The 20267-nt window shown below is 37.4% G+C and overlaps 1 protein-coding gene and 1 pseudogene across 1 annotated transcript; both read left to right on the top strand.

Annotated features, from left to right (window-relative positions):
• Positions 1-1852: 1852 nt before the first annotated feature.
• LOC110923685 (protein IWS1 homolog 1) lies at positions 1853-8300 on the top strand. Its single transcript, XM_035986138.1, has 10 exons — positions 1853-2028; positions 5873-6161; positions 6304-6426; positions 6571-6794; positions 6874-7003; positions 7099-7161; positions 7238-7315; positions 7412-7494; positions 7590-7897; positions 7986-8300. Exons 1-9 carry the CDS (start codon positions 1853-1855, stop codon positions 7660-7662), a joined length of 1239 nt encoding a protein of 412 aa, XP_035842031.1. The 3' UTR covers positions 7663-7897; positions 7986-8300.
• A 5048-nt stretch (positions 8301-13348) lies between these two features.
• LOC110923686 lies at positions 13349-18707 on the top strand (annotated as a pseudogene).
• Positions 18708-20267: the final 1560 nt, after the last annotated feature.

The following is a 20267-nucleotide window of genomic DNA, read 5'->3' as shown; positions in this document are numbered from 1 at the left end:
GCCGTTTTTTTAAGGCACCGTTTTTTTAAGGCGCCGTTTTTCTCAATCGACGTTTTTTTAACGCGCCGTTTTTTGCACGTTTTTTAACGCGCCGTTTTTCGACGTTTTTTAACGCGCCGTTTTTTTTTACAAGTTTTTTACGCACCGTTTTTTCAAGCGTCGTTTTTTAACGCGCCGTTTTTCTCAATCGGCGTTTTTTCAACGCGCCGTTTTTTTCACGTTTTTTAACGCGCCGTTTTTTTCACGTTTTTTAACGCGCCGTTTTTTCCACGTTTTTTAACGCGCTGTTTTTACACGTTTTTCACCCGCCGTTTGTTTTTTCGACGTTTTTTAACGCGCCGTTTTTTACACGTTTTTTACGCGCCGTTTTTTCAAACGTCGTTTTTTTAACGCGCCGTTTTTCCACGTTTTTTAAGTTTTACGTTGTACGTTAAAAAGTTTACGTTTTACGTTAAACTTTTTACGTTTTACGTTAAAGATTTTACGTTTTACGTTAAAAAGTTTACGTTTTACGTTAAAGATTTTACGTTTTACGTTAAATATTTTACGTTTTACGTTAAAAAGTTTACGTTTTACGTTAAAATTTTTAAACTTTTTACGTTTTACGTTTCAATTTTTACGTTTTACGTAAAACTTTTTACGTTTTACGTTAAACTCTTTACGTTTTACGTAAAAAACGTTTTTTACGTTTTACGTTTTACATTTTATGTTTTACGTTTTATGTTAAACTTTTTACGCTTTACGGTAAACTATTTACGTTTTACGTTAAACTTTTTACGTTTTACGTTAAAAACTTTATGTTTTTCGTTTAAAAGTTTACGGTTTAACTTTGTACGTTTTTCGTTAAAATGTTTGTGTTTTACTTTTTACGTTTTACGTTTTTACGCTTTACGTTAAACTTTTTATGTTTTACGTTTTTACGCTTTGCGTTAAACTTTTTACGTTTTACATTAAAAACCTTACGTTTTACGTTAAAAAGTTTACATTTTATGTTAAAAAGTTTAAGGAACCTTTTCTTCCAACTAACGACAATTCACAGAAAACAACTGAAGATAGAATCACAACCAAAATCGATCTCTTCAAGTTATACGAAACCTTTTCTTCCAACTAACGACAATTCAAACCAACGTTCTAAAAAGAACCACTTATATTTTCCGATAAACAGATCATATGCTACTGATCTATACCAAAACCTCTATCAATATTCGAAATGAAGAAACCTGCAACTCTTCTTTTTCGTGTCTTTTGTTCGAAAACAAACCGCCTTTCAACATTTTCGAAAAAATCTGCAATCCTATCATCTATGAACAACAACAAATCAACTCAGCTTACATCTAAAACATATTCAAACAATGAAGAACATTGATTTGCGAATAACTTCTGAAATTTTTAAATGAAAATTTCAACTAATCTCGTTATGATGAACAAAAATATTCTATTCAAATTCATTTTTAATCGGTAAAAAACGATCTAAAATCAATGTAAAACATCTGAAATCATCAAAAGACTCTACTGAAAATCACTGAATATTAACCGAATTAGTCCGAAAATTCAACCGAAAAACAACTGATTCAAACCGATTTTAAATCATCAAAACAACAAAAACACTAATTTTTTTTAACAAACCAAAAACGAATCAGGGTCTATACCTTCGGAGTGAGAGGAGCCACATCCCAGCCCAAACGTTGTCGTTTTCTCAGACTGAGATCCAACTGACTCATCGGAAAGCTCGGCAAGACGTTCCATCTCCATAACCGGAAGCGATTTCACCGAACGAGCTTGACAATTGATCTATAGAAGCTGTTTATGTTTTCTGAAAGGAGATTTTGAAGCCCTAAATGTAAATCTGTGAATGACGAAACCACCGTCACCGCTGCCACCGCGTCCACCGCCGTCAGCAACATCATTATCATCATCATCAGACCACGTCCACCGCCGTCACGAGCCGTTGTTCTCCGCCGTCTCCCTCTCTCTCTTCGAACTACCTCTCTCTGCTTCTATGTTGTGTGCCGCCGCACGCCACCACTGGTTGGTGGTGGCCAGCCGTCTACTCGATGAAAAACAGGGGCTGGGGATGTGTGCGTGAGAGTGATGAAATGAGGGAGGGTTGAGTGAGCTTGTTGGAGAAGAAAGGGGCACCGAAATTACGGCCGGAATCGGCTGGGATCTCTCCGATGAGCGGAGTTTTTATGAAGGGGATGAAGGGATCTCTCCCTTCATTTGGATGCAGAGAGATTGAAGGGGAAAAGTGTTTGGATTTTGAATTTTGGAGATGAAGATCTTATTGTATTTTATGGGAGACAAATGAAAGAGAAACATTAAATACAGAGAGAGAGGATAAGGAGAGAGAAGCATTAAATGGAGAGAGAGAGCGTGGGGATTTGACATTTGGGGGAAAAGACCAAAATACCCTTTTAGTTGGCTTAATCTGATTGGTTGAGAGTGGTTCTCGCGGTTCTTACAACTGGAGGTGGTTTACTTAGCTGATTAATTAATCTTGCTTAATCTTAATTAATTTAGCTTAATTAATCTAGCTTAGCTTTAATTAATTTTGCTTAGCTTAGCTTAATTAATCTCGCTTAACTAATTAATCATACTTAACTTAATTAACAGATTAATTAATCTACTCAGCTAACTTAACTGCTAAGTCTATTTAACTATTAAGTTTACTTAGCTATTAAGTATTCTAGCAGCTCCCTGCTTACGAGTTCTAATTTCTAGATACAATGGAACTCGTATTAGTGTATTAACTCAATTTAACTTTAACGATAATCACGAGATAGAAACCCTCACAACGAATGACAAAGTGCGATACTTAAACTGTAACAACCCGCACTTTCATGCGTTGTTACTACTCGATATACTCGTTACGCCAAGCACCAGAGATTCGGATCTTAATGTACTCACATCAGTTACATCGCTATATCACAATATTTTTCGTACTATCACATCACGTTATACTTGCTGACAACCACGAAGACGTCATGTGAGGACCAATTTTACCCTCCTTGATAGCTGTGATGTGTCGCAGTGCAACTTATTACTTAAAATATATCTAACGTTCACGATGGCATTGGGAGAGGACCTAATCTACCCTCCTCGTTGACCGTGAAGCGTCGAAAAGAAATCAAATACTCGAAACGAAACTCAGTTACCATATCGCAAACTTTGGGTAATTAAATATATGAATACGTGTATACGACCCTTTTGTGATTAATTATAATAAATAAATAAATAATAAATAAGTATATGGAAGCGTGTGACCAAAACTATCGCAACGCACAAACACGTGGATCGAAATACCTCCGAACGGATGGGCAAGTTGAACGGCTGGGCCGGCCGAACGGCTGGGCCGGCCGAACGGCTGGGCCGGCCGATCGGAGGGGCCAGCCGATCGGACGGGCCATCCGATCCGGACCACTTCCTCTCCTCCTCCTCCTCCTCCTCCTCCTTCTTCTCCTCCTCTTTGCCTATAAATACCCCATTTTCACATCAAGCACACTTGCTGTGACTGTTGTTGTTCGACCAGACGTTCCCACCCCTTTATCTCTCGATTTCTCGCGATTCTTGTAAGTTTTCAACTCAAAACTTGTACTTCTTTGATCTATACGCACTCCTCCACCTTTTTATCTTTCAAATCTCAACTTTTAACCATGAAATCAACGGATTTGAGGTGTTCTAGGGTGAGGTCATCATGAAGTTCATATGAACTTCAAGTGTTAGTCTCAATCCACCAAGAACAACTTAGATTCGAAGGATTTCCACAAGAATAAACAACATTTTCACAACAGATCTACACATAATCATGAATAAAAGGATTGAAAGATGGTTTTCCAACTTTCTTTCAACTCTTTTACTCTCAAGCACTCAAGAGCGGTGGAATCGGAGCTTGTACCGACCTTCTACTCATTCCTAGTGTCGTGTTGGTCCAATATCTTATTTCTAACGATGGGAGGACCAAATTCAGAAACATGGAAAAACCGCCAAGAACGACCATTTCTGACGGAACGGGGTGATTCCCGGCCGTTAGAACAAGTCGGACTTGACGAAATTTCATTTGTTTAGCACGTCACAGCAACGTCTCGACCAAAACCACCGAAAAAACCTTCAAAATATTGTCAAATACAGCTGGACGTGTTTTATGAAAATGCAAGAATATTGTGTATTTAAACCATATTTATTTTCGTTGTGTTTGATGCAAGATGTGAAAATATGATCAGCAGTCTCATCGCTCGAACTGCACAACGGACAAGACGCGTCATTAATGTCAACATTCCGATCTCTAAGCGCCATACATGTAGGAATTCTTCCCATTTTGGTCCTCCATGCAAGCACATTTAGTCGAGAAGTGTGCTCCTTTCGCTCTCCCTCTCCCGCTTATTCATTAGGGCGAGCGACTTTGCACCTACGGGAGAGCTAGTTAGTTTTCCTTCCTCACTAGCTAGGTGCTTGCCAGCGAGGGGGACTGCGAAAGGTGTTATGCTTTCCTGGTTCTATTGGGTTAGTCTTAAGTAGGTGATTTAGCCCTCTATCGAGAGGGAAGAAGGAAGCAGGGTGACAACTAGTTGCTTTCTGGTGAATTGCTATCGCTCCTCTCCTTTCAGTCGAGCTAGGCTGAAGACTTTCTCTTTCTAGCCAGGCAAGCCCCTAAAGGTACGTGTCCATTTGCACCATCTCATAACATAATTGCTACTATTACCCGCCCCTTTATTAAGAAGTCGTCTAACTGCCCCAACCGAGAAACCGCCTTTAGCCTCACCAATCCAAGTCCATTTATCTTTTCTATCGGCAAACCTAACTGAATCGAGCTCTCTGGTCAACCAATTTAATTCAGAAAATTCCAAGAAGTTAGCTGGGCTTTTCTAGATCAAGGTGTTCTTTTATTTTTTATTGTTACGGTATATCTTAATATTAATATTTATTTTACTTGTAACCTGATGATGATGATGTACATTTTATGTAATGGTGCGTTTTTAGTTTTTTAAATAAAGGAAAGTTTTTAAATATATGTTTTTGCCAAAAGAAAAAAAAGAAAGAGATAAATAAAACTTTATTTAAAAAAATCAGGTGCAAACCGGTTTTTAGACTATTCGGTGTGGAGGAGTATGAAACGACATGTGTCTGCCACGCCAGTAGAGAGAAATTCCCCCTTCAAGTAATTTATGTTATACAAGCATCAACTGTAATTATGGAGTTTGCCGCATATGAAATGGCAAAACCTATTAATAGTATACTAAACCCCGCCGTTTCTCCGCGCAGCGACGGATAATAACACTAGTTAGTTATAAAGATTTATAATTAAACTTTTATTATAAATTAGAAGATTAAATAATAATTTAATAACTTTTGATATTCCATAATTTAACGTTATTTTGTTAACCTACCATATACTTAACTAAATCTCATAAATCATTTACCTCATCTACCTAAATCTCATATATTATTTACCTTATCTACATAAACCTATTATTTATACGCATTTTGGATAAGATGTGGAGTGTTGCGCAGACTATAATACTTATGTGATTATTCATAAGTAAAATAAATTATTTTAATTTGTAATTTGAATGTTTGTTAATTACTTGCTAACAAAGTATACTATAGTATTTATCGGATTTATGATTCATAAGTAAAATAAATTATTTGAAATTTTATTACTTGATAACAAAGTAACAAAAATATGGCAACTACCTTTCAGTGTGTATATATAAAAGTGCTTCCAATCAATCACCACTTTTCTTCGTACTTAAAAATTCTATGTCCTACAAGAACAATCTGTAAGTTCCACTTCTTTTTAATCTAGACAATTAATGCTACTACTGTTAGTCATATGAAACCAACCTTAACTGTATTGTTTTTGTCAACTTTGTAGTTTTCACAACAATCATCAACAACACCCCATTAAAGAAGAAGTTGATGTTTTAAATCCGACGGTTGAGTTTAACAAATTCGATTCTAAATCGAAGAGGTTAATGAAGAAGCGCACCGTACCGGAGTTGGCAGTTGATATGGTGAGAGATGATGGTTCAGTTAGTGGTTGTGGAAATAGGAAGAAGTTTTTTAGAGACGGTGGGAATAGTAATAAAAAATTTAAAAGGAGTGGTGATGCTCCAGAAGTGAAGGAGATGTGGGATACTATTGTCGGAGGAGGCGATTCAGAGGTACATTATTAGTTAGTTTTAAACTGCTAGCCTTTATAGTGATTTTCATAGGAATATCTGTTGAACAATTAATTAATTAACCATGTTTTATGATGGTAACTTTGTAAGTTTTTTATGGAGGTTTGTTTAATTACTGGTTCAGGAAGAGAAAAAGGGTATACAAAGGGAGCTGGATGATGATTACTTCATAGATGATAGCGGTGTCAATCCAGTAAATCGTCATGGAAGCAACCGTTGTGGTTATTCTTCGAGTCGTGCTCCTAAGGTAAAAGAATTAACTAGGCATATACATGCAGCACCCTATTTAAAATTTTCTTATTAAATGTTGTGATGCATTAGAACATGTCACTTTTGGATGTCATATAAGGATCTTGGTTTGCATGACACTTATTATTTTTTAATCATGTAGGCTGAGGAGGAGGGTGGAGAAGATGATGAGATCAAGGAACTTTTCAAGACAGGCAAGAAAAAGAAGAAGACCGAGAAAACTGCTATGGAGATTGCAATTGTTGTCGAAAAGATCATGGCTGAACTTGAGGTTGCAGCAGAAGAAGATGCAAATCTCAATAGGGCATCGAAACCAGCAATTAATAAACTCATAAAGCTTCCTTTTCTAATTGAAGCTCTATCTAAGTAAGTGTCTAAGTGCATTGTTCGCACAAGTCTCGTAATGGACATATCATATTTATCATCTCAATTCTTATTAATACAGGAAACAACTTCAACTGGAGTTCCTGGATCACGGAGTTCTAACGCTTTTGAAAAATTGGCTTGAACCCCTCCCTGATGGAAGCTTGCCCAATAGAAACATTCGTACAGCGGTATTAGAGATCCTAACTGAGGTATAAACATGGTTTTATCTTAAGGATTGATTAATCATATCGTTTTATGTTTGTGTAATTAAATACTTTTTTTTTGGCTTTAATCCATCCCGCAGTTCCCAATTGATTTATATCAAGATGATAGAAGAGAACAATTGAAGAAGAGTGGAATAGGAAAGGTTGGTCTTATTATTGTTTCTAAATTCGTACTTATTATTATCCTCTCCTTTTTCTAACGATCATGTCTTTCTTTAGGCCGTTATGTTCATGTCAAAGTCCGATGAAGAGACCGCATCCAACAGAAAGCTAGCGAAAGACTTGGTTGACAAATGGGTAAGTCTCTCTTCTTTTTGAGGTTTTATGCACATGTTGAGAGTTTACCAGTTTCTTGGCCCTTCAATCGACACTAACATTTTACATATAATGCAGAGTCGACAAATATTTCATATAAGCAATAGATTTGAGGACCTTAAGGATGAGAGAATCCCCATTCGCCGGCCATCAATAAAAATGTATATTGCAATTTTTTATCCAAAATATTGTAACTAAATTAATATTTACGTTCTTTGCTTCAAGTTTTCTAATCTGTTTTGCTACTCATTAACAGGCCTATAAATAAATCTTCTCGAATGCAGTTTAGAGATGATGACGATCTGGATCCGGCTAAATATTATCCGTAAGTTATTTTATTTCTAGAACATATTATAGTTGCTACATATGGCTTTCACTTGTTTGATGGTTTTTTTGGGTAATTGTAGAGAACTAAAGTCTGGAAATTCAACTTATACACTACCCGCATCAAGGCCCGAAACAATGCCACTACATTTTGTGGTGCGCCCCCAATCTAAGATAGATCCAGATGAAGTTAAAGCCAGAGCCAAACAAGCTATGCAAGAGTATCAACGTCGAGTCAAGGTCTATATCAATTGCAATAGTATACCATATTAGTAATGATTATAATTAATATTATGTGTATAATAAATATTCTTCTCTGTGATGACAGATGAACAAGAGGCTGCGGCAGTTGAAGAAAAAGAAGCAGCTTCAAGCTATTAAGCTTAGCGTGGAGGGTCGTGGAATGATCAAGTACGTGTAGACCAGAATCAAGGAGCATGTGCCTCAAATTATCACCCACGTAAACTTTTGGGTTGGCCGGCATTTGATCGTATAGATATCTGAAGCAATTTGGTTGTTGAGTTGGTGCTGAACAAATGGTGTGTTGGAATTTAAACTTAGCATCAAAAACTTATGTGTCTCGCTAGTATAAAAACATATAGTTAATATTCTAGTATATGTCAGTATGTATGTATATGCCCAAACGGTGTCTCATAGTAGTTATGACGGTAGTCTGTAAATATTTTTTATTATTCAATGTTAAGATGTGTTTTGTTTGTTTTGGTATATGCATCTCTCTGATCATATAACATTAGTGTGTGAAGAACAGTTGTGGTTGTATAATGGTGATTTGTGGGGACATTAGAGTTGTTGTCAAGTATAGGACAAACACAGTGATTGAGATTGAATTGTATTGAGATTAAAAAAGTTCAAAGAATTAGGGTTACAATAGAGGGTTTATATAGGACACCACTTTACACACAAGCCCCTACACAATCTATTTTTTTCCTTTCCGACACTCCCCCTCAAGTTGAGTAGTGGGGTCACCAATACTCAACTTGCTCAAACAGCTACTAAACGCGTTTCCGTTGACTGCCTTTGTGAGAATATCTGCGAGTTGATCTTTCGATGCTATATACGGGAGCTCTATGATGCCTTCCTCTAATTTCTCCTTGATGAAGTGTCGATCTACCTCCACATGTTTTGTTCGATCATGTTGGACTGGATTTTCTGAGATCTGTATAGCAGCTTTATTGTCGCACATGATTTTGGTTGCTGTAGTAGGAGGAAAGTCAATCTCAATTAGGAGCTTGCGAATCCACAGAACCTCTGCTAAGCCACGAGCAACCCCTCGAAATTCAGCTTCTGCACTAGATAGGGCGACTGCCTTTTGTTTTTTACTTCTCCAGGTAACTAGATTTCCTCCAACCATGGTGAAGTATCCTGAGGTTGACCTTCTTGTCCCTTTAGCCCCTGCCCAGTCGGCGTCTGTATAAGCTTGGATTTCTAAGTGCCCATTTGATCTAAACAGAATGCCATGACCTGCTGTTCCCTTGAGATACCTGATGATTCTTAATACTGCTTCCATATGACTTGCTTTGGGCTGGTGCATAAACTGACTCACCACTCCTACTGCATAAGCTATATCTGGACGAGTGTGGGAGAGGTATATCAGTTTTCCCACCATTCGTTGATATCTCTCCTTATCTGCTAGATCTGCTCCATCTTCCATGTGTAAGCCATGATTAACCACCATTGGGGTGTCCGCCGGTCTGCACTCAATCATTCCGGTTTCAGCTAGCAGATCAAGGACATGTTTCCTTTGACAGATAAAAATCCCTTGTTTAGATCTCAGAACTTCAATTCCAAGAAAGTACTTCAATCTTCCCATATCTTTCATCTCGAATTCCGAAAACAATTTATCTTTTAACATTGACATTTCCTCTTCATCGTTTCCCGTGAGAATCATGTCATCAACATAGATAATTAAGCAGGTCACAAGACTGCCCCTACGTTTCAAAAATAGGGTATGATCTGAATTGCTTTGTTTGAAGCCATATTTTTTCATCGCAAGGGTAAACCTCCCAAACCAAGCTCTAGGAGACTGTTTAAGCCCATACAGAGATTTCTTCAACCGACATGTTTCTCCAGCCTTGAAATTCTCATTGAATCCTGGTGGAGCGTCCATATAGACCTCCTCATTTAGTTCCCCGTGAAGAAAGGCATTTTTTACATCAAATTGATGAAGAGGCCAACCTTTATTGGCAGCTATAGAAAACAGGACTCTGATTGTATCGATTTTGGCTACTGGGGAGAAGGTTTCAGAGTAGTCGATTCCATAAGTCTGAGTGTAACCTTTTGCAACCAGCCGAGCTTTGTATCGTTCCATCGGGTCTGAGTTTGACTGAAAACACCCACCGACATCCCACTGGTTTCTTTCCTGGTGGGAGGTTGCATTTCTCCCACGTGTCATTCTTTTTGAGTGCTTCCATTTCGGTCTCCATAGCCTTTTTCCATTCTTCAGAACTCAATGCTTCCTGTGTTGTAGATGGCATTTGTTCAGAGCACAAGGAAGCGGTAAATGCTTTAGCTTCCTTAGACAAATTTCCAGTGGCAATGTTTGCCACAGGATACCTAGACCTTGGAGTCACCTTTTCTGGAGAGTATCTCTTAGGGGGAACTCCTCTATTTTCTCTTGGAGGGAGAGAATATCTCCCGGTTGTCTCTGCTGCACCTAGTTCAACATGTTCAGTAACTGGTTCAACCTCTTCAAAAACTGGTTGAACATGTTCACCATGTTCTGTAGGTTCGTTTGTTGTCGGTTCTGTATGCTCCCCTGTTGTCTCATAGTTACCAGACATAGTAAACTCAGAGTTCTCATTATTTCTTACCTCAGGTATCATGTTGGATGGACTATCTTCAGTAGTACTGTGCTCCTCAGATTGTGTGGTTGTGGTTGAAGATGACTGATTCAGAGTACTGTGAGGGAGTTCTGTTGTTACTTCTTCAGACGAGGGAAGCTGGGTTAGCCAGCTCAGAGGGTCTATACATTCGTTCTCCCCCTGACCACTGAGTTGGGTGTCATAAAAGTATTTTGTTTCAAGAAAGTCAACGTTCATTGTGGTGAACATTTGACGAGTTTTTGGATTATAACACCGATAACCTATTTGGTCGATCTCATAGCCGACAAACACACACTTCTCAGCACATGGGCCGAGCTTGTTTCGGTTGACTTTGGGTATATGAACAAATGCGGTACACCCGAAGATTCGAGGTTCAAGTGTAAGAGGATGGGGAATATTGGCAGACTTAGACAGGCAATCTAAAGGGGTCTTAAATTTAAGAGCTTTTGTGGGAAGCCGATTCAGCAGATACACGGAGGTTGCAACTGCCTCCGGCCAGAAAGATTTAGGAACCTGAGATTCGATCAAAAGAGCTCGAGTCATTTCAAGAATAATACGGGTTTTCCGTTCGGAAACACCGTTTTGTTCAGGGGTATGAGCACAAGAGGTTTGATGAATTAATCCTTTGGTTTTAAAGAATTGTTTCATAGATGTATTGACAAATTCCCCCCATTGTCGGATCGAAGAATTTGGATTTGAGTTTGAAATTGAGTTTGAAGCATGGCATAAAATGTGACAAATTTTTCGAAAACTTCGGCTTTGGTTTTTAAAAAATATACCCATGTCATGCGAGTGCAATCATCCACGAATAGTATAAAGTAACGAAGACCCTGCCCCCCCCCCCCCCCATCACAGGAGCAGGACCCCACACATCAGAGTGGATTAGTGAAAAGGGTGAAGCAACTTTCGTATTACTAGGTTTGAATGGTTGTCGATGACTTTTAGCACGGAAGCAGGTTTCACAATCTATTTTCCCATTTGAAGGAAAGAGTTTTGGAAACAAAAGGTGCGAATAGCCAACGGATGGGTGTCCCAACTGTCTATGCCATAGCCAGGCTTCCCGGTTTTCGGTTCCATGTGCCAACATCACAGTACCCTGTTGAGCCACTTCATCCACATAATACAACCCTTGGCGCTCAGTACCACGTCTAATAATCACACCCGTCCTGATATCCTGTAGAAGGCAGAAATTAAGGTGCATTAGTACAGTGCAATTCAGCTATTTGGTAATGTGGCTAATGGAGAGCAATTTATGTGATAATGATGGAACATAGAGACAGTTTGATAATTTCATAGTTGGTGAAATTTCAATAGTCCATCCTCCTTTTACTTGCATCATTCCATTGTTTGCGGTATGGATTTGAGTTTTTCGAGGATTAGACATTGATTGTATATCCAACGGTTCAAATGTCATGGTATCAGTTGCACCGGAATTGAATATCCAAGAGTTGTTTTTTTCATGATTGATTGCCATTTTTTTTATAACCAAAAAGGAGCGAATTTGACAAACAATTAAATTCGCCGGACACTTGAATTTGCGTTACTAACCGAGCGGATTTAACACAATTAAATTCGCCGGATACTTGAACTCACGTTCAAGATTCTCATTTGGAAAACCGACGCTAGATAGCGAGGGTATCTTACCGGCGTATTTATCAAATACACCGGCAACTTGAACTCGCGTTCAAGATTTTAATGTCGCCCGCAATCCACAAATCCGCCACCGACACCAAGGAGGCCAGCGTAGTTATCAAGCTAATTAATGAAAAAGGAATCTGACACTTAAAATCGAATGGGGACTTTCAAATACACCAAAAATTAGCTGAGAAAGGAAACTTTATGGGAAAAGGAAACTCCCAAGATTAAAGGGAAACTTGCGACAATAAGCTGAAAATCCGGCAACAATTAGCGGATTTGGGCGGTTTTGCTAAGGTTCAGCGGACCTGTTGAAACAAAAAGTTTCTAGGGTTGGACGGCTGATGTTGTGCGGCAGCAGCCAGAGTAGGACTGCAGTACCGGTACTGGTCGGAGAGTGTCTGAACAAATGTCGCGACTGATTTGCAGGGTTGGATAGGGTGAACAAAGTGGCTGAACTTGAACGGTTTTAGGGTTTTTTTTTTTGCAGGGATCGATCAGTGAGCAGAACGGTTAGGGTTCAAAGAACAAGACCGAAGGCTTGAGTTGAGCTAATTCGCCGAAACTGATGAACGACGCAGCTAGGGTTTCTTGCAGCGACAGTGGAATCAGGTCAGATTTTGGAGTTGATTTTGGGTTTTTCTGGTTTGATTTGAGTTTTTTTTTGCTGAGATCGATTGTAGGTGGTGAACAGAGTGTTCCACGGATCAGAAACATGCTGTCAAGTATAGGACAAACACAGTGATTGAGATTGAATTGTATTGAGATTAAAAAAGTTCAAAGAATTAGGGTTACAATAGAGGGTTTATATAGGACACCACTTTACACACAAGCCCCTACACAATCTATTTTTTTCCTTTCCGACAAGAGTAATATTCCACATTGCAGATACTTATAGTAATCGTTATTCTTTGTGATTCTTTACACCTTAAACTTTTATAATACATCCCATTATCGCCGCATAATTTTAACCAATGTTATGAAACAAGTCCGCTAAACCTGACAACTCGATTCACCGTTTACGGTTCAATTAGTTGGCTTAATAGAAAAGACTATCAGCAAAAGAAAGAGGTGAGAAAAAAAGGAGTCGCACGGTCCGCGAACATGGACGACCCATAGGAGGAAAGCCGACACAAATGGTGCTTTGATTTCAAAAAACTATCGACAAAGAAAAGAGGTGAGAAAAAGGAAGTCACACGGTCCGTTGACACAAATGGTATATGGGAAGAAAGCCATGATTGTAAGAGCAGGGAAGAGAGAGAGAGATGTCATGGTGTGTGGGAAGGAGAGAGAAGCCGTTGATTTGCGAGGACATGAAATAAGGCATGTTGACTATGTGACCAGTCGTTTTGCTAATACTCGGTCGACAGTTTTTGTGTTTGTTTACGCCTTCTACTTTTGTAATAACATATCTTTAACCATGTTACGAAACTAGCCAATTAATTGTTTTATATCAACTAGTGTTATTAAATCCGCGCGTTGCGCGGTGGGTGTGTATCAGTTCGTTTAGTTTAATTACGGTACTGACACTCGTTATAGCAACCAATAGAGAAAAAAAATCATGATATGACCAAAAATATACCAACACGGCGGGAATTTGATCGGTATCGGTTTGTTTTATTACGTCACCTACACTCGTTACAGCAACCCATAGAGAAATAAAAAATCTTGATATGATAAAAAATATTGACACGTGAATTACATCGATAAAAAACAAACGCAAGTTACATAAGATATATAAAAGAACCACATAACACATGTAAAAAACCACTAAATAACACATATAAAAAAATCTTTAAAACAAATTTACTCTTCATTCACTTTATCATATCAAGAAATATTGACACGTGAATTACATCGATAAAAAACAAACGCAAGTTACATAAGATATATAAAAGAACCACATAACACATGTAAAAAACCACTAAATAACACATATAAAAAAATCTTTAAAACAAATTTACTCTTCATTCACTTTATCATATCAAGAAATATTGAAACGTGAATTACATCGATAAAAAACAAACGCAAGTTACATAAGATATATAAAAGAACCACATAACACATGTAAAAAACCACTAAATAACACATATAAAAAAATCTTTAAAACAAATTTATTGGTCATTCACTTTATCAATTATTAGTATACAATTTTGTTTCGTTACTTATACAGGATGATTTATACGTGTTGGGCTCGGCAAGACCATGGGGTGTGGTCATGTAGAAAACTGTAATGTATGGTCCACATCTTTCCTATACGATTTCAACAAATGGGGCGTAGTTTCACTTTTTCCGCATGTGAAAAACCACCACGTGTTTCTTTAAATACTAAAAAAATACAATATAAAAGTTCCAATCTCCACGCCACCTTTCCTATACGATCTCAACGCCATGACTCAAAGCCACGTCACACCACACCACTCTCCACGCCCCAAACACAAACACCATTTTTTAACTAATAAAATAAAGAGTTAACATTTGTTTTGCTTAATCATTAGGGCGAGCGGCTTTGCACCTACGGGAGAGCTAGTTTGTCTTCCTTCCTCGCCAGCTAGGTGCTTGCTAGCGAGGGGAACTGCGAAAGGTGTTATGCTTTCCTGGTTCTGTTGGGTTAGTGTTAAGTAGGTGATTTAGCCCTCTATCGAGAGGGAAGACGGAAGCAGGGCGACAACTAGTTGCTTTCTAGTGAGTTGTTATCACTCCTCTCCTTTTAGTAGAGCTAGGCTAAAGATTTTCGCTTTCTAACCAAGCAAGCCCCAAAAGGCACGTGTCCATTTGCATCACCTCATAACATAATTGCTACTATTACCCGCCCCTTTATTAAGAAGCCGTCTAACTGCTCAACCGAGAAGCCGCCTTTAGCCTCACCAATCCAAGTCCATTTATCTTTTCTATCGGCTAACCTAACTGAATCGAGCTCTCTGGTCAACCAATTTAATTCAGAAATTTCCAAGAAGTTGGCTGGGCTTTTCGAGATCAAGATGTTCTTTTATTTTTTATTGTTACATTATGTCTTAATATATTAATATTTATTTTACTTGTAACCTGATGATGATGTACAATTTTATGTAATGGTACGTTTTTAGTATTTTAAATAAAGGAAAGTTTTTAAATATATGTATTTCCCAAAAAAAAAAGAAAGAGATAAATAAAACTTTTATTAAAAAAAGTCAGATGCTAACCGGTTTTTAGACTATTCGGTGTGGAGGAGTATGAAGCGACATGTGTCTGTCACGCAGTAGAGAGAAATTTCCCCTTCAAGTAATTTATGTTATACAAGCATCAACTATAATTATGGAGTTTGCCGCATATGAAATGCCAAAACCTATTAATAGTATACTAAACCTCGCCGCTTCTCCGCGAAGCGGCGGGCTATAACACTAGTTAGTTATAAAGATTTATACTTAATTTTTATTATAAGTTAGAAGATTAAATAATAATTTAATAACTTTCGATATTCCATAATTTAACGTTTTTTCGTTAACCTACCATATACTTAACTAAATCTCATAAATCATTTACCTCATCTACCTAAATCTCATATATTATTTACCTTATCTACATAAACCTATTATTTATACGCATTTTGGATAAGATGTGGAGTATTGCGCAGACTATAATATTTATGTGATTATTCATAAGTAAAATAGATTAATTTTAATTTTTAATTTGAATTTTTGTTAATTACTTGCTAACAAAGTATACTATAGTATTTATCGGATTTATGATTCATAAGTAAAATAAATTATTTGAAATTTTATTACTTGATAACAAAGTAACAAAAATATGGCAACTACCTTCACTATGTATATATAAAAGTGCTTCCAATCATCACTTTTCTTCTTCGTTGAGTTCCACTTAAAAATTCTATGTCCTACAAGAACAATATGTAAGTTCCACTTCTTTTTAATCTAGACAATTAATGCTACTACTGTTAGTCATGAAACCGACCTTAACTGTATTGTTTTTGTCAACTTTGTAGTTTTCACAACAATCATCAACAACACCCCATTAAAGAAGTTGATGTTTTAAATCCGACGGTTGAGTTTAACAAATTCGATTCTAAATCGAAGCCGCTTAGAAGGTTAATGAAGAAGCGCACGGAGGTGGAGTTTGCAGTTGATATGGTGAGAGATGATGGTTCAGTTAGTGGTTGTGGAAATAGGAACAAGTCTTTTAGTAATAAAAAAATTAAGGGGAATAGTAAAAGGAGTGTTGATGCTCCAGAAGTGAAGGAGATGTGGGATACTATTGTCGGAGGAGGCGATTCAGAGGTAAATTATTAGTTAGTTTTAAACTGGTAGCCTTTATAGTGATTTTGATAGGAATATCTGTTGAACAATTAATTAACCATGTTATATGATGGTAACTTTGTAAGTTTTTTATGGAGGTTTGTTTAATTACTGGTTCAGGAAGAGAAAAAGGGTATAAAAAAGGACCTGGATGATGATAACTTCATAGATGATAGTGGTGTCGATCCAGTAAATCGTCATGGACAGTGGCGGAGCCAGAAATTTTTTCTTATGGTGTCATTTTTTATGGATACCCCAGTTTATAGTAACCCGGAGTCGAACTTAACTGTATTCTTTTTAATTATCTAGACAATTAATGCTACGTACTACTGTTAGTCATGAAACCGACCTTAACTGTATTGTTTTTGTCAACTTTGTAGTTTTCACAACAATCATCAACAACACCCCATTAAAAAAGGAGCTGGATGATGATAACTTTATAGATGATAGTGGTGTCGATCCAGTAAATCGTCATGGAAGCAACCGTTGTGGTTATTCTTCGAGTCAGGTAAAAGAATTAGGTAGGCATATCCTATTTAAAAGTTTCTTAGTAATTGTTGTGATGCGTTCGTAAGTCAAGAACATGTTCTTGGTTTGCATGACACTTATTATTTATGAACTTACTATATTTTTTTAATCATGTAGGCTGAGGAGCTAGGTGAAGAAGATGATGAGATCAAGGAACTTTTCAAGATGGGCAAGAAAAAGAAGAAGACTGAGAAAACTGCTATGGAGATTGCAATTGTTGTCGAAAAGATCATGGCTGAACTTGAGGTTGCAGCAGAAGAAGATGCAAATCTCAATAGGGCATCCAAACCAGCAATTAATAAACTCATAAAGCTTCCTTTTCTAATTGAAGCTCTATCTAAGTAAGTGGCTGGCTAAGTGCATTGTTCGCATAAGTCTCGTAATGAACATATTATATTTACCATCTCCATCAATTCTTAATACAGGAAACAACTTCAACTGGAGTTCCTGGATCACGGAGTTCTAACGCTTTTGAAAAACTGGCTTGAACCCCTCCCTGATGGAAGCTTGCCCAATAGAAACATTCGTACAGTACAGCGATATTAGAGATCCTAACTGAGGTATAAACATGGTTTTATCTTAAGGATTGATTAATCATATCGTTTTATGTTTGTGTAATTAAATACTTTTTTTTTGCTTTAATCCATCCTGCAGTTCCCAATTGATTTATATCAAGATGATAGAAGAGAACAATTGAAGAAGAGTGGAATAGGAAAGGTTGGTCTTATTATTGTTTCTAAATTGGTACTTATTATTATCCTCTCCTTTTTCTAACGATCATGTCTTTCTTTAGGCCGTTATGTTCATGTCAAAGTCCGATGAAGAGACCGCATCCAACAGAAAGCTAGCGAAAGACTTGGTTGACAAATGGGTAAGTCTCTCTTCTTTTTGAGGTTTTATGCACATGTTGAGAGTTTACCAGTTTCTTGGCCCTTCAATCGACACTAACATTTTACATATAATGCAGAGTCGACAAATATTTCATATAAGCAATAGATTTGAGGACCTTAAGGATGAGAGAATCCCCATTCGCCGGCCATCAATAAAAATGTATATTGCAATTTTTTATCCAAAATATTGTAACTAAATTAATATTTACGTTCTTTGCTTCAAGTTTTCTAATCTGTTTTGCTACTCATTAACAGGCCTATAAATAAATCTTCTCGAATGCAGTTTAGAGATGATGACGATCTGGATCCGGCTAAATATTATCCGTAAGTTATTTTATTTCTAGAACATATTATAGTTGCTACATATGGCTTTCACTTGTTTGATGGTTTTTTTGGGTAATTGTAGAGAACTAAAGTCTGGAAATTCAACTTATACACTACCCGCATCAAGGCCCGAAACAATGCCACTACATTTTGTGGTGCGCCCCCAATCTAAGATAGATCCAGATGAAGTTAAAGCCAGAGCCAAACAAGCTATGCAAGAGTATCAACGTCGAGTCAAGGTCTATATCAATTGCAATAGTATACCATATTAGTAATGATTATAATTAATATTATGTGTATAATAAATATTCTTCTCTGTGATGACAGATGAACAAGAGGCTGCGGCAGTTGAAGAAAAAGAAGCAGCTTCAAGCTATTAAGCTTAGCGTGGAGGGTCGTGGAATGATCAAGTACGTGTAGACCAGAATCAAGGAGTTGGTGCTGAAGAAATGGTCTGTTGGCATCAAAAACTTATGTGTCTCGCTAGTATAAAAACATATAGTTAATATTCTAGTATATGTCAGTATGTATGTATATGCCCAAACGTTGTCTCATGACGGTAGTCTGTAAATATTTTTATTATTCAATGTTAAGTTGTGTTTAATTTGTTTTGGTATGTGGATCTCTCTAATCATATAACATTAGTGTGTGAAGAACAGTTGTGGTTGTATAATGGTGATTTGTGGGGACATTAGAGTAGGCATGGCAACTCCGTGACATTCCACATTGCAGATACTTATAGTAATCGTTATTCTTTGTGATTCTTTACACCTTAAACTTTTATAATACATCCCATTATCGCCGCATAATTTTAACCAATGTTATGAAACAAGTCCGTTAAACCGACAACTCGATCCACCGTTTACGGTTCAATTAGTTGGAAAGAGGTGAGAAAAAAAGGAGTCTCACGGTCCGCGAACATGGACGACCCATGGGAGGAAAGCCATGATTGTAGGGGGGGGGGAGGAGATAGAAAGGTGTTTAGGAAGAGAAACTAATGGTGCTTTGATTTCAAAAATTATGGACAAAGAAAAGAGGTGAGAAAAAGGAAGTCACACAGTCCGTTGACACAAATGGTCTATGGAAAGAACGCCATGATTGTAAGAGGGGGGGGGGGGGGGAGTCATGCCGTCATGGTGTGTGGGAAGGAGAGAGAAGACGTTGATTTGCGAGGACATGAAATAAGGCATGTTGACTATGTGACCACTCGCTTTGTTGATACTCGATCGATAGTGTTTGTGTTTGTTTACGCCTTCTACTTTTGTAATAACATATCTTTAACCATGTTACGAAACTAGCCAATTAACTATTTTATATCAATTTTGTTTGGTCACTTAAACAAGATGATTTATACGTGTTGGGGGCTCGGTAAGACCATGGGGTATGGTCATGTAGAAACTGTCATGTATGGGTCACATCTTTCCTATACGATTTCAACAAATGGGGCGTTGATTCACTTTTTCCGCATGTGAAAAACCACCACATGTTTCTTTAAATACTAAAAAAATACAATATAAAAGATCCAATCTCCACGTCACATTTCCTATACGATCTCAACGCCATGACTCAAAGCCACGTCACACCACACCACTCTCCACGCCCCAAACACAAACACCATTTTTTAACTAATAAAATAAAGAGTTAATTTCCGTTTTGCTCCCTGTGGTTTTGCCACTTTAACGGTTTTGCCCAAATCATTTAAAAACGGTCATTTTTCTCCTTGATGTATCGATCTTGTCTCCAGTTCGCTCCCCGACTCAAACTCCATCCATATTGTATGTTAAATGGAAGGGTATTTTGGTAATTTCAAGTATAATGTAAGGGTACTTGAATCTTGTATGTCAACTTGAAATTACAAAAATACCATTTTAGTTAACATACAATATGGATGGAGTTAGAGCCGAGGAGCAAACTGACGACAAGATCGAAACATCAAGAAGAAAAATGGCCGTTTTCCAAATGATTAGGGCAAAACCGTTAAAATTACCAAACCATGGGGAGCAAAACGGAAGTTAACTCTAAAATAAAAAACATGATTTCAGGGCATGTTTGGCTTAGCTTATTTTCAACTTTTGCAAAAGGACTTTTGCCCAAAATA

Source organism: Helianthus annuus, chromosome 17, assembly GCF_002127325.2.
Source record: "Helianthus annuus cultivar XRQ/B chromosome 17, HanXRQr2.0-SUNRISE, whole genome shotgun sequence".
NCBI classification, from domain to species: domain Eukaryota; kingdom Viridiplantae; phylum Streptophyta; class Magnoliopsida; order Asterales; family Asteraceae; genus Helianthus; species Helianthus annuus.
Note: the sequence above shows the minus strand (reverse complement) of the source record. Positions and strands in the feature narration are given on the sequence as shown.